A 14559-nucleotide genomic window follows, 5' to 3' on the forward strand; every position below is an offset into this window, starting at 1 on the left:
CAAAACCACCTCTCCACCACTGAAAATCCTCTGGATTTCAGTGGTAGAGAGGTCATGCAAAGACCAAAGCAAGGGCCAAAATGGATGGCCTAAAACAAGGCCTAACATGGCCTTGGAGGGGGGAGACAACCCCAAACCTCAAAGTGACCTTAAACAAAGTTCAAAAGCAAGTAAAAACAGAATTTTTATCAGTTATAGTCTAAGCTTAAAACAATAAGCAAGATAGGCTAAAAGCTTGTGCAAAAATGGGGAATATAAAGTAAAAGTGCTCACCCTTGAAGAACACTTCAAAGAACACAAAACCAGCACCTCTCTCTGATCAAAACCACCCCAAAAACTTCAAAAACAACCTCTTGAGACCTCTGTACCTCAAGGATAGTGTATCACTAGGTGCCTTAGTGCAAAAATATGAACAAAACACACTTTTGGTCACCAAAACACACACAAATATAGAGAGAGAGATATAGAGAGATAGAGATATATGAACTCTAACCCTAAATTCCAGAACCTTTGAGAAGGGAGGAGGGCCTCCCCTCTTATAGAAATCCAATTTCTAAGGCTTCCAAGAGAAGCTAAACTAGAGGCAAATCCCTCCATACACGTGTATGAAGGGGGTGAATTGTGCGAGCCAGTTGTGCCAGCTGGTACTAAATATCTGCATAAAGCAGATGAACAGGGGTCGGTTGGAAAATATGGTCGATTGACCAACACAATTGGCCGACCGACCAAAAACACTGCCGACCGACCAAAACATTTGGCCGGTAGCAAGAAAACTAGGCCGGTGGACTCAAGACAAGGCCGGTGAGGTGTGGGGATGATCAACAAGCCATTCCCTGCCCTCAAAAGCAAAAACACAAGTATTTGGTCCATGACCAAGCACAAAACATCCAAATTGAGAGATCTTGAGGCAAGGCACATAGCCGAGACCTCTGAGAACTCAAAACGAACACGAACATAGATGATCACCGAGTGTTCAAATGGTGACGTCCAAGTCTTGAGGACGGTCAAAAATGGGGTGTCTACAATTGGTTAGAGAACCACTGAGTTGTAACCTCAGTTGGGTTGTCTGGATAACAATAGATTTAACTCATGGATTGAGGTAAAATAAATTGTCATGAAATGAATTAAGATAAAATGGCTTCAAATATGAAACTTGGCATATTATGATCTTGTAACAATATGAATGATTTTATCATGGACATTGTATATGTATATCATGCTTATATCTTTGTTAAGAATCATACATTGTGATAGATTGTTTCTATCGGGCTTTGGTTCACCCTACTTGGGAAAAACCATTTTTAGGTACTAATGATATGCCTCTGCCAAAGACTTTGCTTGGGAGGATTGTGGAGCTAAAGGCTCAATTTTGTTTATTTTGTATTTACCTTTTTGTACAAGCCTAGAGCTTTATTTGTATTGAGCTTATAACTCATTTTGTTGTAACCAAGCACGGTCTTGGAAGATGTAAGCCTTTAGGGCATATGAATATCTGTTTAGCCTTCATTACTTATTGCTTCCTGTAATACATGTTGTAGATTCAGAATAAATGATTTATGAATGTATATCGAATGTGTCACATTTTGTATATTAACTCTAATTAATGAAAGCTTCTTATTTTATATATGTCATTTTGTACTAGTGCTTGGAGTTGGATCATTGTAATTATTTTGAGTGCGTTACACAACAGATTACATAGGAAAAGTCTCTATTTAAACAAATCAAAAAATACATAATAAAAATCTATATTGAAAATTATCCAATAATATTATGTATTCAAAACCAAAACAAAAAACTAAAACCAAACACAATACTGCGATAATAATATAACATAAAATAGAATATGACTTAAATACATATTTGGGTAAGAAACCCATATTGAAAAGTGCACATCGATTTAATAGATTCAAAAAATTTATGTTAAACCCATAAAATTTTTATTCTTAGAAAATCAACCAGAATGATTTAATAAAAAAATTTTAAAAATTTAAGATTAATTTAGAAACCATAAACATATCCTGTTTAGTAAAATCACAACAATTGGGTCGTGACAAAAAGAGTGAGATTTGCAAACCCACGAACAATATCATCTAAGGGTTTGGGTTTGATTTGGCCTCACAGTGGTAGTGGCCAAGGATGGATGATGATGGAGTAAGGATAGATCATGGTGTGGGTGCATCAGTTCTATGATGGTATGGATGGAAGGTAAAGATGGTGGATGTGATGATGGTGAATGGAATGTAGAGATGGTGGATGTGAGAGCTTAGAGAGAGAAAAATGAGAGAAGATGAAATTGAGGGTAAAATGGAAAATTCACACCTTGTGTGGAGGGTATTAAAGTCAATGAAAATTTTCTGTTAGTTCTGTTAAGAGACAAACACTGGCAGGGGGGTCAGTGTAATTTCTAAAACATCCAAGAGAAATCTGTTTTAAAGATAAACCTCAGGGGGTATCAGTGTAATTTACCCAATATTATTTTATTCATTTTAATTTGGAATTATTTTTTATAAACTCAACACAATTAATTCCAAAATATAAAAAGTAATACTTTTTTAATGTTTAGCTAGGATAAACTACTGGCTGCATTTGTCGAGTCAAAACCATTAAAACTAAAATAGCTAACTTGATAATTAGCTTGATAGAGGTAAAATTTAATAATTTATTCAATATTTTAGTTAAAAAATAAAGGGCAAATTATACTAAAAGTCCCTATAGATTGAGGCTCGTGTCACTTTAGTCCTTGACTTTTCAATTGTGACACATTTGATACTGAATTTTGAATCTTGTTCCAAATAAGGACAATTGAAGATATCATTGCTCAATTTCAAGGACAAAGTCGTCAATTTGATAAAATATAAACTAATTTGACAAAAATAAATGTCAAAAAAATATTTTTGAATTTTTAAAAATTATTTATATCCACCAAATATAAAATTATATAAAATTAATAAATTTTTTACTCATTTATTTATTTATTTTATTTATCAAATTAATTTTTATTATGTGTTTGGATGATAATCATGTGATGTATGGTTGTTAATTGTCGCCATATTTAAATTTTGAAAAAGATGAAATGATTATAGGGTTTGATGTAATATTTTGTTTGGATGTGTTTTTTTTGATTTTGTAAAAAGTTTGTCTTTTAGTGAAAAAAATGAGAAAAAAAATTTGGAACCTAGGTTCCCAAACACCACCATAGTTAGATTACAATTGAAAGAATTCGCTGCTGCTCCATCAATTTAAATTCCTGACCTTCCCTTCACCGTACCCTAAGGTGTGACTAATGGACCAGCGGGCCAAACCCCACTGATGGAGTTACATACCTGATTTCATGTGCACCTGACTTCAATTAACCATACTAGATGAAAGGATGCTGTAATTATATTAAAATTGTAAAATTTATTATATTTTTTTTCTAAAACTTAAGGAAGATCAATATAGTTTACCTATTCATTACTTTTGATAAGAAAAACAAAAATTAAATTCTAAAAAAATCCTCTTCATTTCTTATCTTCTTAGGTCATCTCTAATCCTTTACTCTTTTTTTTCCATCCAATTTGATTTTAAATTTGAGTAAAAAATTTAATTTGATACTGCTCCAACTTTTGCATAAAATTTTCATTAATTTTATAAAAAAAAAATCTTTTGTTATACCAAATTTGATTTGATGAAAAAAATAATCTTCAATGCTTTATTCTTTTAATTTTTCATTAAATTCAAATTTAATGAAAAAATGTTTTCTTCCTTGATTTAATAAAATATTTTTTTTTTGGGTAAAAAATAACAGTTCGAATTTAGTAGTTAAATTACAACATTTGAACCTAAAACCTTACCCTCTTTGGCAACTAAATGCCTTCTCTATGACTACTTTATTCAAAAAGAATTTGAGTTTATTTTTTGAGAATTAGAGATATTCTTAATTATCTAAACAACTAATAAAAATAAAAATCTATTTCTCCATTTTGTTTTGTTTTGCTTTTTTTTTGGGGGGGGGGGGGTGAGGGGGGAATTACAATAAACCCCTCTCAACTATTATCCATTTTTAAGTTGCCCCCTAATATTTAAAATTCAACACTCAACCCCCTTCAAGTATATGAAATACAAAAACTATTAGCACCGTTAACTTAAAACATCAACCGGTTCAGACTTCTTTCCAATTTGAGATCGAATTGAAATGTGTTGTTGGGTCTGTGGTGGCCTACCACGAGTCCTATTTTGATTATTGAAATCGTTCAATGTGTAGAACTCGTCCAGTATTTCATCCCTATAAAAAATATGTTAATCGGATATCGATAGCCACTTGATTTAATCATATTTCTGTCAACGGTAAATATAATTTTAAAAACAATTGTTGACAGAAATCTAATATGATCAAGTAGCTATCGATATCCGATCAACGTGATTTTTTGCAAGAATGAAATATTCGACGAGTTATACACATTGAACAATTCGAATTATTGAAACAAGAGCCGAAATGGGCCCCATAAATCCAAACAGTAGAGTTCAATCCACATAATAAATTGAAGAGAATCTCAGAAAAGCCTCAAACCCACACTGGAGGTGACCCCCAAGGCCCCCAGTGGGGTGTGATTGGTTGAATATATATATATATATATATTTTCCTTCGTCCACAGCATCCCACGTGGAGGTGGGGGTGCTGGGAGTCACCCCTTTAGTTCCAAAAAGAAAAACCCACCATATGCCTTCCCCCCCCCCCCGAAAAAAAAAAATTACCTCTAGATCACATTTCCTTTCACCAGTAATGATAGAGATTCTCACAAAACACAACCCTATAACTCTCAAAATAATCTAAACCATTCATGTTACTGTCAGACACAACTCTTAAAAAAAATTTAAACACATCAATGATCAATACATCAGTAGGGGGTCATGAGGATCCTCTTTTGTAGGGGTCCAAACACTTTTCCTTTCTTTCACCTACCAACAAACACCATCTTCTCTTCCCCATTTCTTACATCTTGTACCAGCCCATACCTATCACCATCATTTCCATACCCATATTTTTTCTTTCCACTGGTCAACTGCCACTAATCAATTGATCTTTTTATATTCATCTCTAAGGTTCCAAAAAACAATACATAGGTTTATATCCAAAGAAAAAATGAACAATACAAAGGCATCATCACACTTTTCCAAACCATCTGTATATTTATATGCACATATATTTTTATGGACATATATAGATACAACACAATGAAGGACCCACCAAAAAATCATCTTCAACTACAATAGATCTATCGCAATTCATATTTGTTCCTCTATATACACCGCCCAAATTGTCAATGGAATGAGATATTGGGTTATATACTATGGTGGTGAATATGATGGAAGAGGGGGCTGTGATGGCGTAGAATGCTTGTAGTAGTGGAAGACGATGGGTTGCATGTGATTGGTAACGATGGCTTGCGATGGCCACAGTGGTGAGAGTTGTGGAAAAAGTCTTATATATATATATATATATACTTCTCACCGGGACGAATTTTATGAAAAAATTCATAACAAAGTGTGGAGAAGTGATTTGGAAAAACTCTTAGATCCAGTAAGACACTCATGATCCTTTGATTGTCGCCTGAAAAATGATGAACGCTCCAGTCGGGGGTGCTGGGATTAGCACTCCGACAGACAAGTTAGTATATGCTCTCAAGTTTGCTTCTATCCCAAGTTATCTAATCTATTCACACATACCTTCCTTCGGTTGATGTTTCTCTTATTTATACTAATATCTGGTCATAGGGATCGGCCCCACTCTTAATCCAACTCATGATCGCATATCCAGTCTTTCTGTTGTATGCCAATTCTTACTCGGCTCCTTCTATGGCTAATTGCATGGCCGATTTTCTTATATATCTTCAGGACCCCCTTTGGTCAAAGCCGAATAGTATTTGTCCTGATTTTCATTCAAATAAATTTGGCTTTCCTTAGTATTGAATTATTCGGCTCCCACAAGTTTGTGCATTTTGTGAGTTTTCATCATTACAAGTTGAATCAGTTCCATATAAATACTTTTGGAGATTGATGAATATACGAGTATACATAACATACATACATATATATATATATATATACTATTTTGTGCTCGTTTAGGATGCCCCATTGGGGTTAAAATAGTCATCTATGAGAGAATAGGCTATTTTAGTCAAATAGGATAAAATATCACATATAATCCACAAACGTTTCATTTTTTCTTTCACAAAAGTCAAAAAACCTATCTCAAACGAGACTTTTTAACCCTAATCTAAAATAACCAAAAATTCAAAAAGTTAACCAACATCGCAAACCAATTTTTTGAATGTCATTGTCAAATTTAAGACTCAAAAAATAAAGGCTATTTTTGTTAAAACACATCATTTACTTGTCATGTATTGTTCATGTGACATTTTCCATTCAAAACCCTAACGGTTTACTAACGGAAGGGGTTTAGTGTCATCAGATGTAGACGGGGTTGAGTGTCGACTTTTAAACATTAAGGGATTAATGGAAAACAATTTATAGTTAAGGGGTTTATTGTAATTTATCCTTTTTTTCTTTTCTTTTTTATTTTTATTTTTTGCCCTCCAAGTCCCCTCATCCAGACATTTTAGCGAGCAACAACAGAGTTCGAAATTGCAGAGTGTCCAACAGGCTAGCTATTTTTGCTATCATCTACATAGTTCTCTCCTTGCCTCACTATAAATTTCAAGAGCATTGGTAGGCTAGGTTAACAGAGTTCTTCGCCTCTTGTTCCACGATCTGCTTCTTCATCTTTAGGGTTTTCAAGTTTCAACAACAACAACACAGGTATGAAACACACACACACACACACACACACACACACACACTCTCTCTCTCTCTCTCTCTCTCTCTCTCTCTGCAAACGCCTTAAGGTTGCTTCTGTGGTTTATGTAATGCATTGACAGTTGTCTTGAGATGGAATATGCCCCTTTTATGACTTGGTATTATTGTGCTTATTATGCCTATCTTCTTTTGGAAATGCATTGTCACCTATAGCCCCCTCTTTCCCCCTCTGCAAATGTTCCTTTAGTTTCTTCTCTCTCTCTCTCTCTCTCTCTCTCTCTCTCTCTCTCTCTCTCTCTCTCTCTCTCTCTCTCTCTCTTTCTCTAGCTTATGATCATCTGTAAGCCTGAATAGGACACTACGTAGCTGTAAGCAATTAATAAGAGTATCTCCAGTCCTTCAACCTTTTTTTTTTTTTATCAAATTTAATTTTGATGGGAAAGTGCTCAAAAATCATCTCCAAATCTATTCATCAATTGTTCATCAAATAAAGGGAAAACCATTTTTTCATCAAATTAGAATTTGATGAAAATTTAAAAAGAGAAAGCATTGGGGATGATTTTTTTAGGATAAGAGGGGAATTTTTAAAAAGATTTGGATGAAAATTTGACAAAAAGGTTGGTGTAGCTCATATCAACTCAAGCTTTTTACTCAAATTTGGAATGAAATTAGATGAAAACATTGATGAAGGGTTGGAGATGTTCTTAGTAAAATGTTTAAGACCCTAAAATATTTTCTCTAAATTTACTACATAGCAGGGTTTGGGTCTTGGTTGATTCCTAAACTAATCAACAACTGCATATAATAGTACACGTCATTGGGAGTATATTTAGGAGTATCCAACATTACTCAATAAATAATTACCAGATCTAAGTATGTAGAGATGTTCAAAGTAATTGGAGAAATGATTTGTTTGGGTTGTATGATGCATTTGAATCCAAAGAATGTCAAATTAAAGGGAAAATTTCCAATAAGTCTTGCTTTCCCATGAAATGTCGATTAGGTCTTATTAACACTTGAATCAACTCTCTCAACATAGTGCTAATATGATTGAAGAGGAAATTTTATGGGGAAAATAGGATTTAATTGGTCAAAATTAAACTGTTTTGATGTATGTTTTCCCATTCTTGATTATAAGGTTATCCTTTATGTTAACTTTCATTAGCTGTTATTGGATGCAGTTATATTGAATTTATTGACAGTATATTCTGTGTCATTTAGCAATTGTATTGAATCACTTGAAAATCACATGCATTTCATCAGGAGTTCAATTGAGGATTTTTGGACCAATCACAAATCCATGCTTTGCGTGTGCAATTTGGTAATCACCACTCATACATCAAGTATCAGTTGGGTGTTTTCGTGTCTAATAGATACCTCTTTAGCTGTTTCTTTTTTTTTTTTGTGTGTGTGTGTGTGTGAAGGCATGGGCCGGCTGTGCAATTTGGCAATCACCACTGATTCAGTGGGGTGTTTTGGTGAACAATGGATGCTTCTGAATGTGTTTTATTTGTTTTCCTCAATGTTTTGTTTGAAGTAAAAATGTTTTAAAAACCGACGGCATGTTTTGATGTTTATTGAATTTGAATGATTCTATTTTCAATTTGGACAGCATTTTAATGGAAGAGATCCATCATATTGCTTGGTGCTACTAGGAAAACTAAGGGAGTTAGCTATATATTTTGTTGAGCAGTAAAGGGGGTTCATTATAATATTATTTATAGTTTGGGGGGATCGAATTGGGTTTGTTGTACAAAAATGAAAAATCAAATTGTTATTAACATTTAATGCTATCAGGTTATGGATTCTTTATCGGATGAAGAAACCGCAAATTCAGGAACCTCTTCTTATTCTACAGAAGATTTGATAAATTTAGGAGACAACAATGCCGCACATGAAAACTATGGAGACTTGGAGAGATCACCTGGCATGAAGGCTGAAAAAGATCGACTAAATAAACGGAAGACCGAAGATTGTGGAAATGAGGGTACGAGTTCAGCTTTGGTGAGGTTATTAGAAGATATACTGAAAGAGAGAAATAAAATGAATGAAAAGAAAATAGAGATGTTTGAAAGATCCTATCTTTTAGAGGAAGAAAAGCTCGGTTACAAGAAAGAAAAGTTGCAAATGAAAAAACGGAAAATGGAAGAGAGAATAGTATTCATGGATACTAGTGGGATGCTTCCGTTGCAAGCAGAATATTTTCAGCGCCGACAGATGGAAATCCTCGGAAAAAAGATTTAGTTGTTTTTATTTTATGCTGGAACTATTAAGTTTCTATTTAGCTCATGTTGGAACTATTGTGTTTAATTTGGTTGTGTTGGAACTATGTTTCTGTTTAGCTTATATGTTGGAACTATTGTATTTTTTTGGTTATGTCGGAACTATATTTCTATTTAACTTAAGTTTGGAACTACCTTTTAGAACCATTGTATATATGCAAGTTTGAAACTTGGCACGCATACTAGTACAAGTATCATTGAAACAACACAAAAACTAGGTTGAATCCTTAAAATGGTGAAGGAACAAAACAAGTAAAAACTACAATGTGAGAATGTATATATAAAAAGTGCATACATATATCATATATGCTTGTCCTATAGAAATAGTTGGGGGGTCTAAAGGTGCCCATTGCAAATGATATTCGTGATTTAGAGTTTCTGCATAACCTCTATATAATGGTCTGATATTGTTGTTTAACCATTACAGGCATGCCTAACCGGCATTAACTTGGTTTTTGAAAAGACAATAATGATTCATAACTTCTGTCGATTAAATTAGGGTTCACTGTGCCAGTAAAGTTATATTATTTTCATTTAGTTATTTACTCTCTTTCTCTAAGGTTTTTTCCCAGACAAATTTAACCCTTCTGCAAAGTGGTTTTCTTCAACTTTCATGAATTGACTATGGTTTGGTTCATAAAAAATGTAAACCCTGTTTTCTTGGGTTTTTAATTTGATTTCAATATCATTGCCTGATTCCTCATGTGTTTCACAACTTTAAAGTAATGTTTAGTTTATCAGAATGAAAATTAAAATGTAATGGCCATTACATCGGAATATTTATTCTTATGTTTGGTTTGATAAAAGAAAAAAGAATGTACATTCCAAATAGAATCACCATTCACTAGTTTAGGATAATGAAAGCTGAAAAATAACGATTTTATTTTTGCCTAAAATTATTTTAGTGAACCCATCAATAGAGTGGAGTTTGTATAGTCCTTCAAGATTTTGTTTAGATCATGAATTTGGACAAATATTTAAAAAAGAAAAAAAAAGTAAAAAAAATACAAATATAATATAAGTTAAATTTTTTTTCTTCATTTCTCAATTTATCTTTTCCTTTATAAATTCCTATCCAAATCCATGATTCAATCACAATCTAAAATAGCATGTTAAGAGACAACTCTATACGTTCATAGTGTGAGCCAAGAAACTGAGGTCCAAATTCATGACTGTAGTGGACATCAAGAGGCCTCACCGAACCATCCATCTGACATACAGAGGGAGGACAGGCACACAGCTCTTGGCTTGCAAGTTGCGACATTGTCAAAGAGTTTAACCAATGGGTTTTGATGTTGTGGAAAGGTTGAAAAACTCACAAGTGACAATGACATGAAAAGTACACAACTTTAAACATCTAAAGGTCCAACTAAAGAAAGGAATCATTAGCAGGTATTCTTTTGGGATTCTATTGTGAAGAGTTTATGTCATGACTCATGACTGACTTGACCATCCTGGTTCAGAGCAAGCCAAGAGCAAGTACATAATTGTAAAACAACAAATCAAACAAGAAATGAAAACTTTACTACAGCAGCTGTAAACATTCTCCTCGCTCGGACTTTGATCAACTTGCTCACACAGCTTCTTTTTTGAGAGAAGAGCTCAAGGGTCTTAGTCGCTCTCGAAAGTCGGATGAGGGTTTTGATCAACATTTTTGACTTAGTAGTAGATGCAGTGGTCCATCATAAAAGTTAGGAAAGAAGCCACTATCAATTTCAGTAAACAAGCAGTCAATAGATCAGGGTCACCAAGTACAAGTTACTGAATCAAAGCGGAAACCTCTAAAACAAACCGGGTACTTTGCCGCGGATCATCTTGTGATCCTCCCATCTAAATTCTATGAGAATTCGACCCTGGACTACGTGTTTTTAAATCTGTACATTTTGAATCTCAAGACTGTCAGATAACAATTATAAATGGGCCTCCCACACTACTTTTAGTTTTCTAACAAACCTGAAGAAGCTCATCTGGAGTTGCAGCAGGGTCCAAATCCCAGCACCCATCTAGCACGTTGTCACTTTCCCCTTTTTTAAGCAACCAATAGGGTACCTGATGCGAAAACCGTAGCATCTCTTTCCTTGGAATCCACCGAATCGCATCCTTGTTCTTGTTCCTCTGATAGACCGTTTTGAATCCATCTAGCTTAATCAGGGGAGTGACACAGACTCCAAGATTTTCAGAGTAATCGTCAAGAACTTCTACCATCTCATACTGGTGCCTCAATTCGTCTGGGGTTGATCTGTCCCAATCCGGTGACCAATTTCGATATACAGCCCAAATGTCTCCGCTTCTAGGGTAGATTCTAATACAACCTCCCCGCCCAGCCTTTTCCCTACTCAGAAGATGAGAGAAGATATTGACTTGTTCAACAATGTCAGAGTTCCCTGCCCTGAAATTTCCACAGGATTTTGTAAACCCAAAATTCACCCAATTTACAGACCCAAATTCGCTGTCAGTTTTCGAGTTTAAGTAACTGATGTGAATTTTAAATGGTTTAACTGAGATGACCTCACGGATTAGACAGTACAATCGAGGCATACCATCTTCTTCATCATATAGAGCCCATATTTGCTTTGGCTTGAAGCATTCCTCTGATCTATCCTTGTCAAAATCATGGAAGTCCGAGTCGGGGACTGTAATTGACATTGGCTCAGTTATCTTCAGCTCTGATAGAGGAATAGAGAGGGGCAAATCACCAACTTCATCATGTGCCTTAGCACTCAACTCACTAGCAGTAGCAGCTGCAGCTGTAGCAGCTTCAGCTGCAACCCTCAGTTCTTCCAATTTTTTACGTATTTCTGTTCTTGCTTTGTCCATTAATAACTTTCTTGCATCAAATGCAGGGGCAGCTGAGCAACGTCTACTTGGAGTCTCACTTGGAGTGGTAAGTTTCAAACTAGGTTTGGTGTTTCCATTTCCATTAACCACTGAAGCAGTTTTTGAACCCAATACTTCAATCCCATTTCTTGAAGCACCTCCCACATCAACCTTGCTTTTCTTATTGGGCCTGCTGGCCATGGAGGCCAAAGGTTCATTAGTGCCAGTTAACACGTTGGAACACACATCAGCTGCAGTATGTTTTATGTGATGCTTTCCATTGGATCTTGTCGTATTACTGTTCGCATCGGCCTTTTGCATAACATTGGCAGATTTAGCCGTTAACCCATTACGATCCACAACTCCAGTAGAAGCTCCGGGGTATGAGCTCCACTGAAATGAAACATTAGAAACATACTCAGATCCATGTCCAGAATGAAATCCCGAGGCCCCATTTCCTGTAAAATATACGCCATTGGTTGGGACATACGTAACTCCATTATATCCATGACTTCCATACCCATTATCAGGCATATATGACCAAGAAGGACAATAAGGGAACGAACCATTTACTGGGGCTGTTCCTGTTTCCACAGCAATGAAAACACCACGGCAGTTCTTACAGGAAAGTTTCTTATTCAAGTACTTCCGTAGATACTCGTATTGAACTTGACAGGATGTGCAGACAGTCCAGAAAGTGTCGAGCCCGTGTGGGACTGAAGACTGGGAACAGTTGTCAAAACCTGCAACTCCACTGGTGTGAACTGAAGATACATTTTTCTGGACAACCCCATAGGACACTTGTTTGTTTCTCCTGTGATCGTAAGAGCTTCGCTTACTTCTATCAGACAACAGAGTCCACGCTTCAGAGACGAGTTTGAAAGCCCCATCGGCTCCCACAGTTTTGTTCTTATCAGGGTGAAGCAAAACAGCCATCTTCCTATACTGTTTCTTCAACTTAACCTTACCCGCTGATGGCTCCAATTTTAGAATCGAATAGAAATCGGTTTCTCCATTAATCTTAACCTCAGAAGCAACATACACTTCAAATGTAGCAACCATTTGAGATATCCCCTCTAGTTCCGGGTAAAGCATTTGAGCCTTTATAGCATAATTCCTTGCACCCGTGAAGTCTTTCTCCAAAAATCGTTTCTCGGCATAATCTTTAGCTCTAAGAGCCTCCTCTTTGTTTGGTTCCATGGAAAAATCCGAAATTTCGAGACTTGAGTATCAAAATTTCAAAAGGAAAGCCATTCAAACCCCAATGTTCTTAATCACTGAAATCAAACTGCAATACACAAACATGCCACAAGTCTGCAAACATTAGTTCAGAATATTTAAGTTGGTTTGATTTCAAGCTTCAGACCATAATTAATCAACATCCTGTTTCAATGAACTCATATTCCAAGTAAAGGGCCAACAGAGAAATTAACCGTTTTTTAACAAGATCAAACCAACTACAGAATGAGAAGTGCATAAACTATTTTGAAGAGTTCATTTCCAAACCATACAATTTGTAAAACAATTCATAACGATCTTCAAACAACAAAAATTAAACTCTTTTATACTCTAGGAATTTACGCCAAAATAGTCAAAATCCCAAATTTGAATCCAAACCTAAAAATTGATAATCCAATTCATAGATATACCTAATATACCAAAAAAAAAAAAAAAACAACTAAATTTCATAACTTTGAAGGCACTTCGATTCAGATCAAAAGTTACAGACCCAATTCCAAATCCAAAGACGAAATCAAAACCCAGTTAACCGAATTACCCAAAATCACCCAAAAAAAACCAACTGACAAACTAAAAACCAGCAAGATCGCAGCTAATTCAACAGTCCCCCCAAAAAATAAAAAAATAAAAAACCCTAAAATCAAATTATCCCATTTCAATTAAGCCATCATCCGCATCACTAAAAAAACACACAACTGAACTCAAACTTACTGAGATTCGAACCGAACAGAGGATTGAACCACGACCCAGATCGCGAAAAACCTAGCTCGATCGTCGAGTCCGATTCAGATCTGAAGCGAATCAACAAAACCCAGTTTGGTACACCTCTGAAGAGAAAGTACAGGAAGACAAGAATACACACTTATTTATACGAAGAAATTGAGAGTACAAAAAGGGTAGATTAGGGTTGTTGTAGAAAGTGGGTTTAGGGGTGTGTGTGGTGGGGTGTTTATGTGGGTCAGATTGCGGCGGAGAGGAATATTCCGGTGATCGGCGATGAGAGAGAAAGAGCAAAAAAAAAAAAAATATGATAATGTAATGATTAACCAATACCCACTGGAAAGTAAGCGCAGTTAATAGTATTTAATAGGGGAGTGAACCAACGGTGCGCACTTGTGCGTGATGCGCATACCCCCTTTCTTTCTTTTTATTATTATTCTCAAATCTCAATGGTTGTGGTTGTGTTTGGTTGTGGGAAAAGATGGACATTGTTTTATTGTTGTAATAACGTTATTAAAATTATATTATTTTATTATCTATAGTATTTGTATTATATTATTTTATTATCTATAGTATTTGTATTATTATATAAGTTCTCTTTATGTTGAATTTTTTTATTTCAAAAAAATAAATTAAATGGAGAAGAAAACGAGACTTTTCTATCAAGACTTTGGAATGAAAAAAAAATATATTACCACTAAAAAAC

The 14559-nt window shown here is 35.1% G+C and overlaps 1 protein-coding gene and 1 long non-coding RNA gene across 2 annotated transcripts; one reads left to right on the plus strand and one right to left on the minus strand.

The window, feature by feature from the left end:
* Positions 1–6429: 6429 nt before the first annotated feature.
* LOC114269156 (uncharacterized) lies at positions 6430–9211 on the plus strand. Its single transcript, XR_003631524.2, has 2 exons — positions 6430–6798; positions 8593–9211. It is a non-coding gene; the product is annotated as an uncharacterized LOC114269156 (long non-coding RNA).
* A 1214-nt stretch (positions 9212–10425) lies between these two features.
* Positions 10426–14311, minus strand: LOC114269154 (uncharacterized). Its single transcript, XM_028210411.2, has 2 exons — positions 13845–14311; positions 10426–13182 (listed from the first exon to the last, which is right to left on the minus strand). The coding sequence occupies exon 2, from the start codon at positions 13092–13094 to the stop codon at positions 11022–11024; it is 2073 nt and encodes a 690-aa protein (XP_028066212.2). The 5' UTR covers positions 13095–13182; positions 13845–14311; the 3' UTR covers positions 10426–11021.
* Between the last annotated feature and the right edge of the window lie 248 nt (positions 14312–14559).

This window comes from Camellia sinensis, chromosome 7, assembly GCF_055761805.1.
Source record: "Camellia sinensis isolate YWXY chromosome 7, ASM5576180v1, whole genome shotgun sequence".
NCBI lineage: Eukaryota > Viridiplantae > Streptophyta > Magnoliopsida > Ericales > Theaceae > Camellia > Camellia sinensis.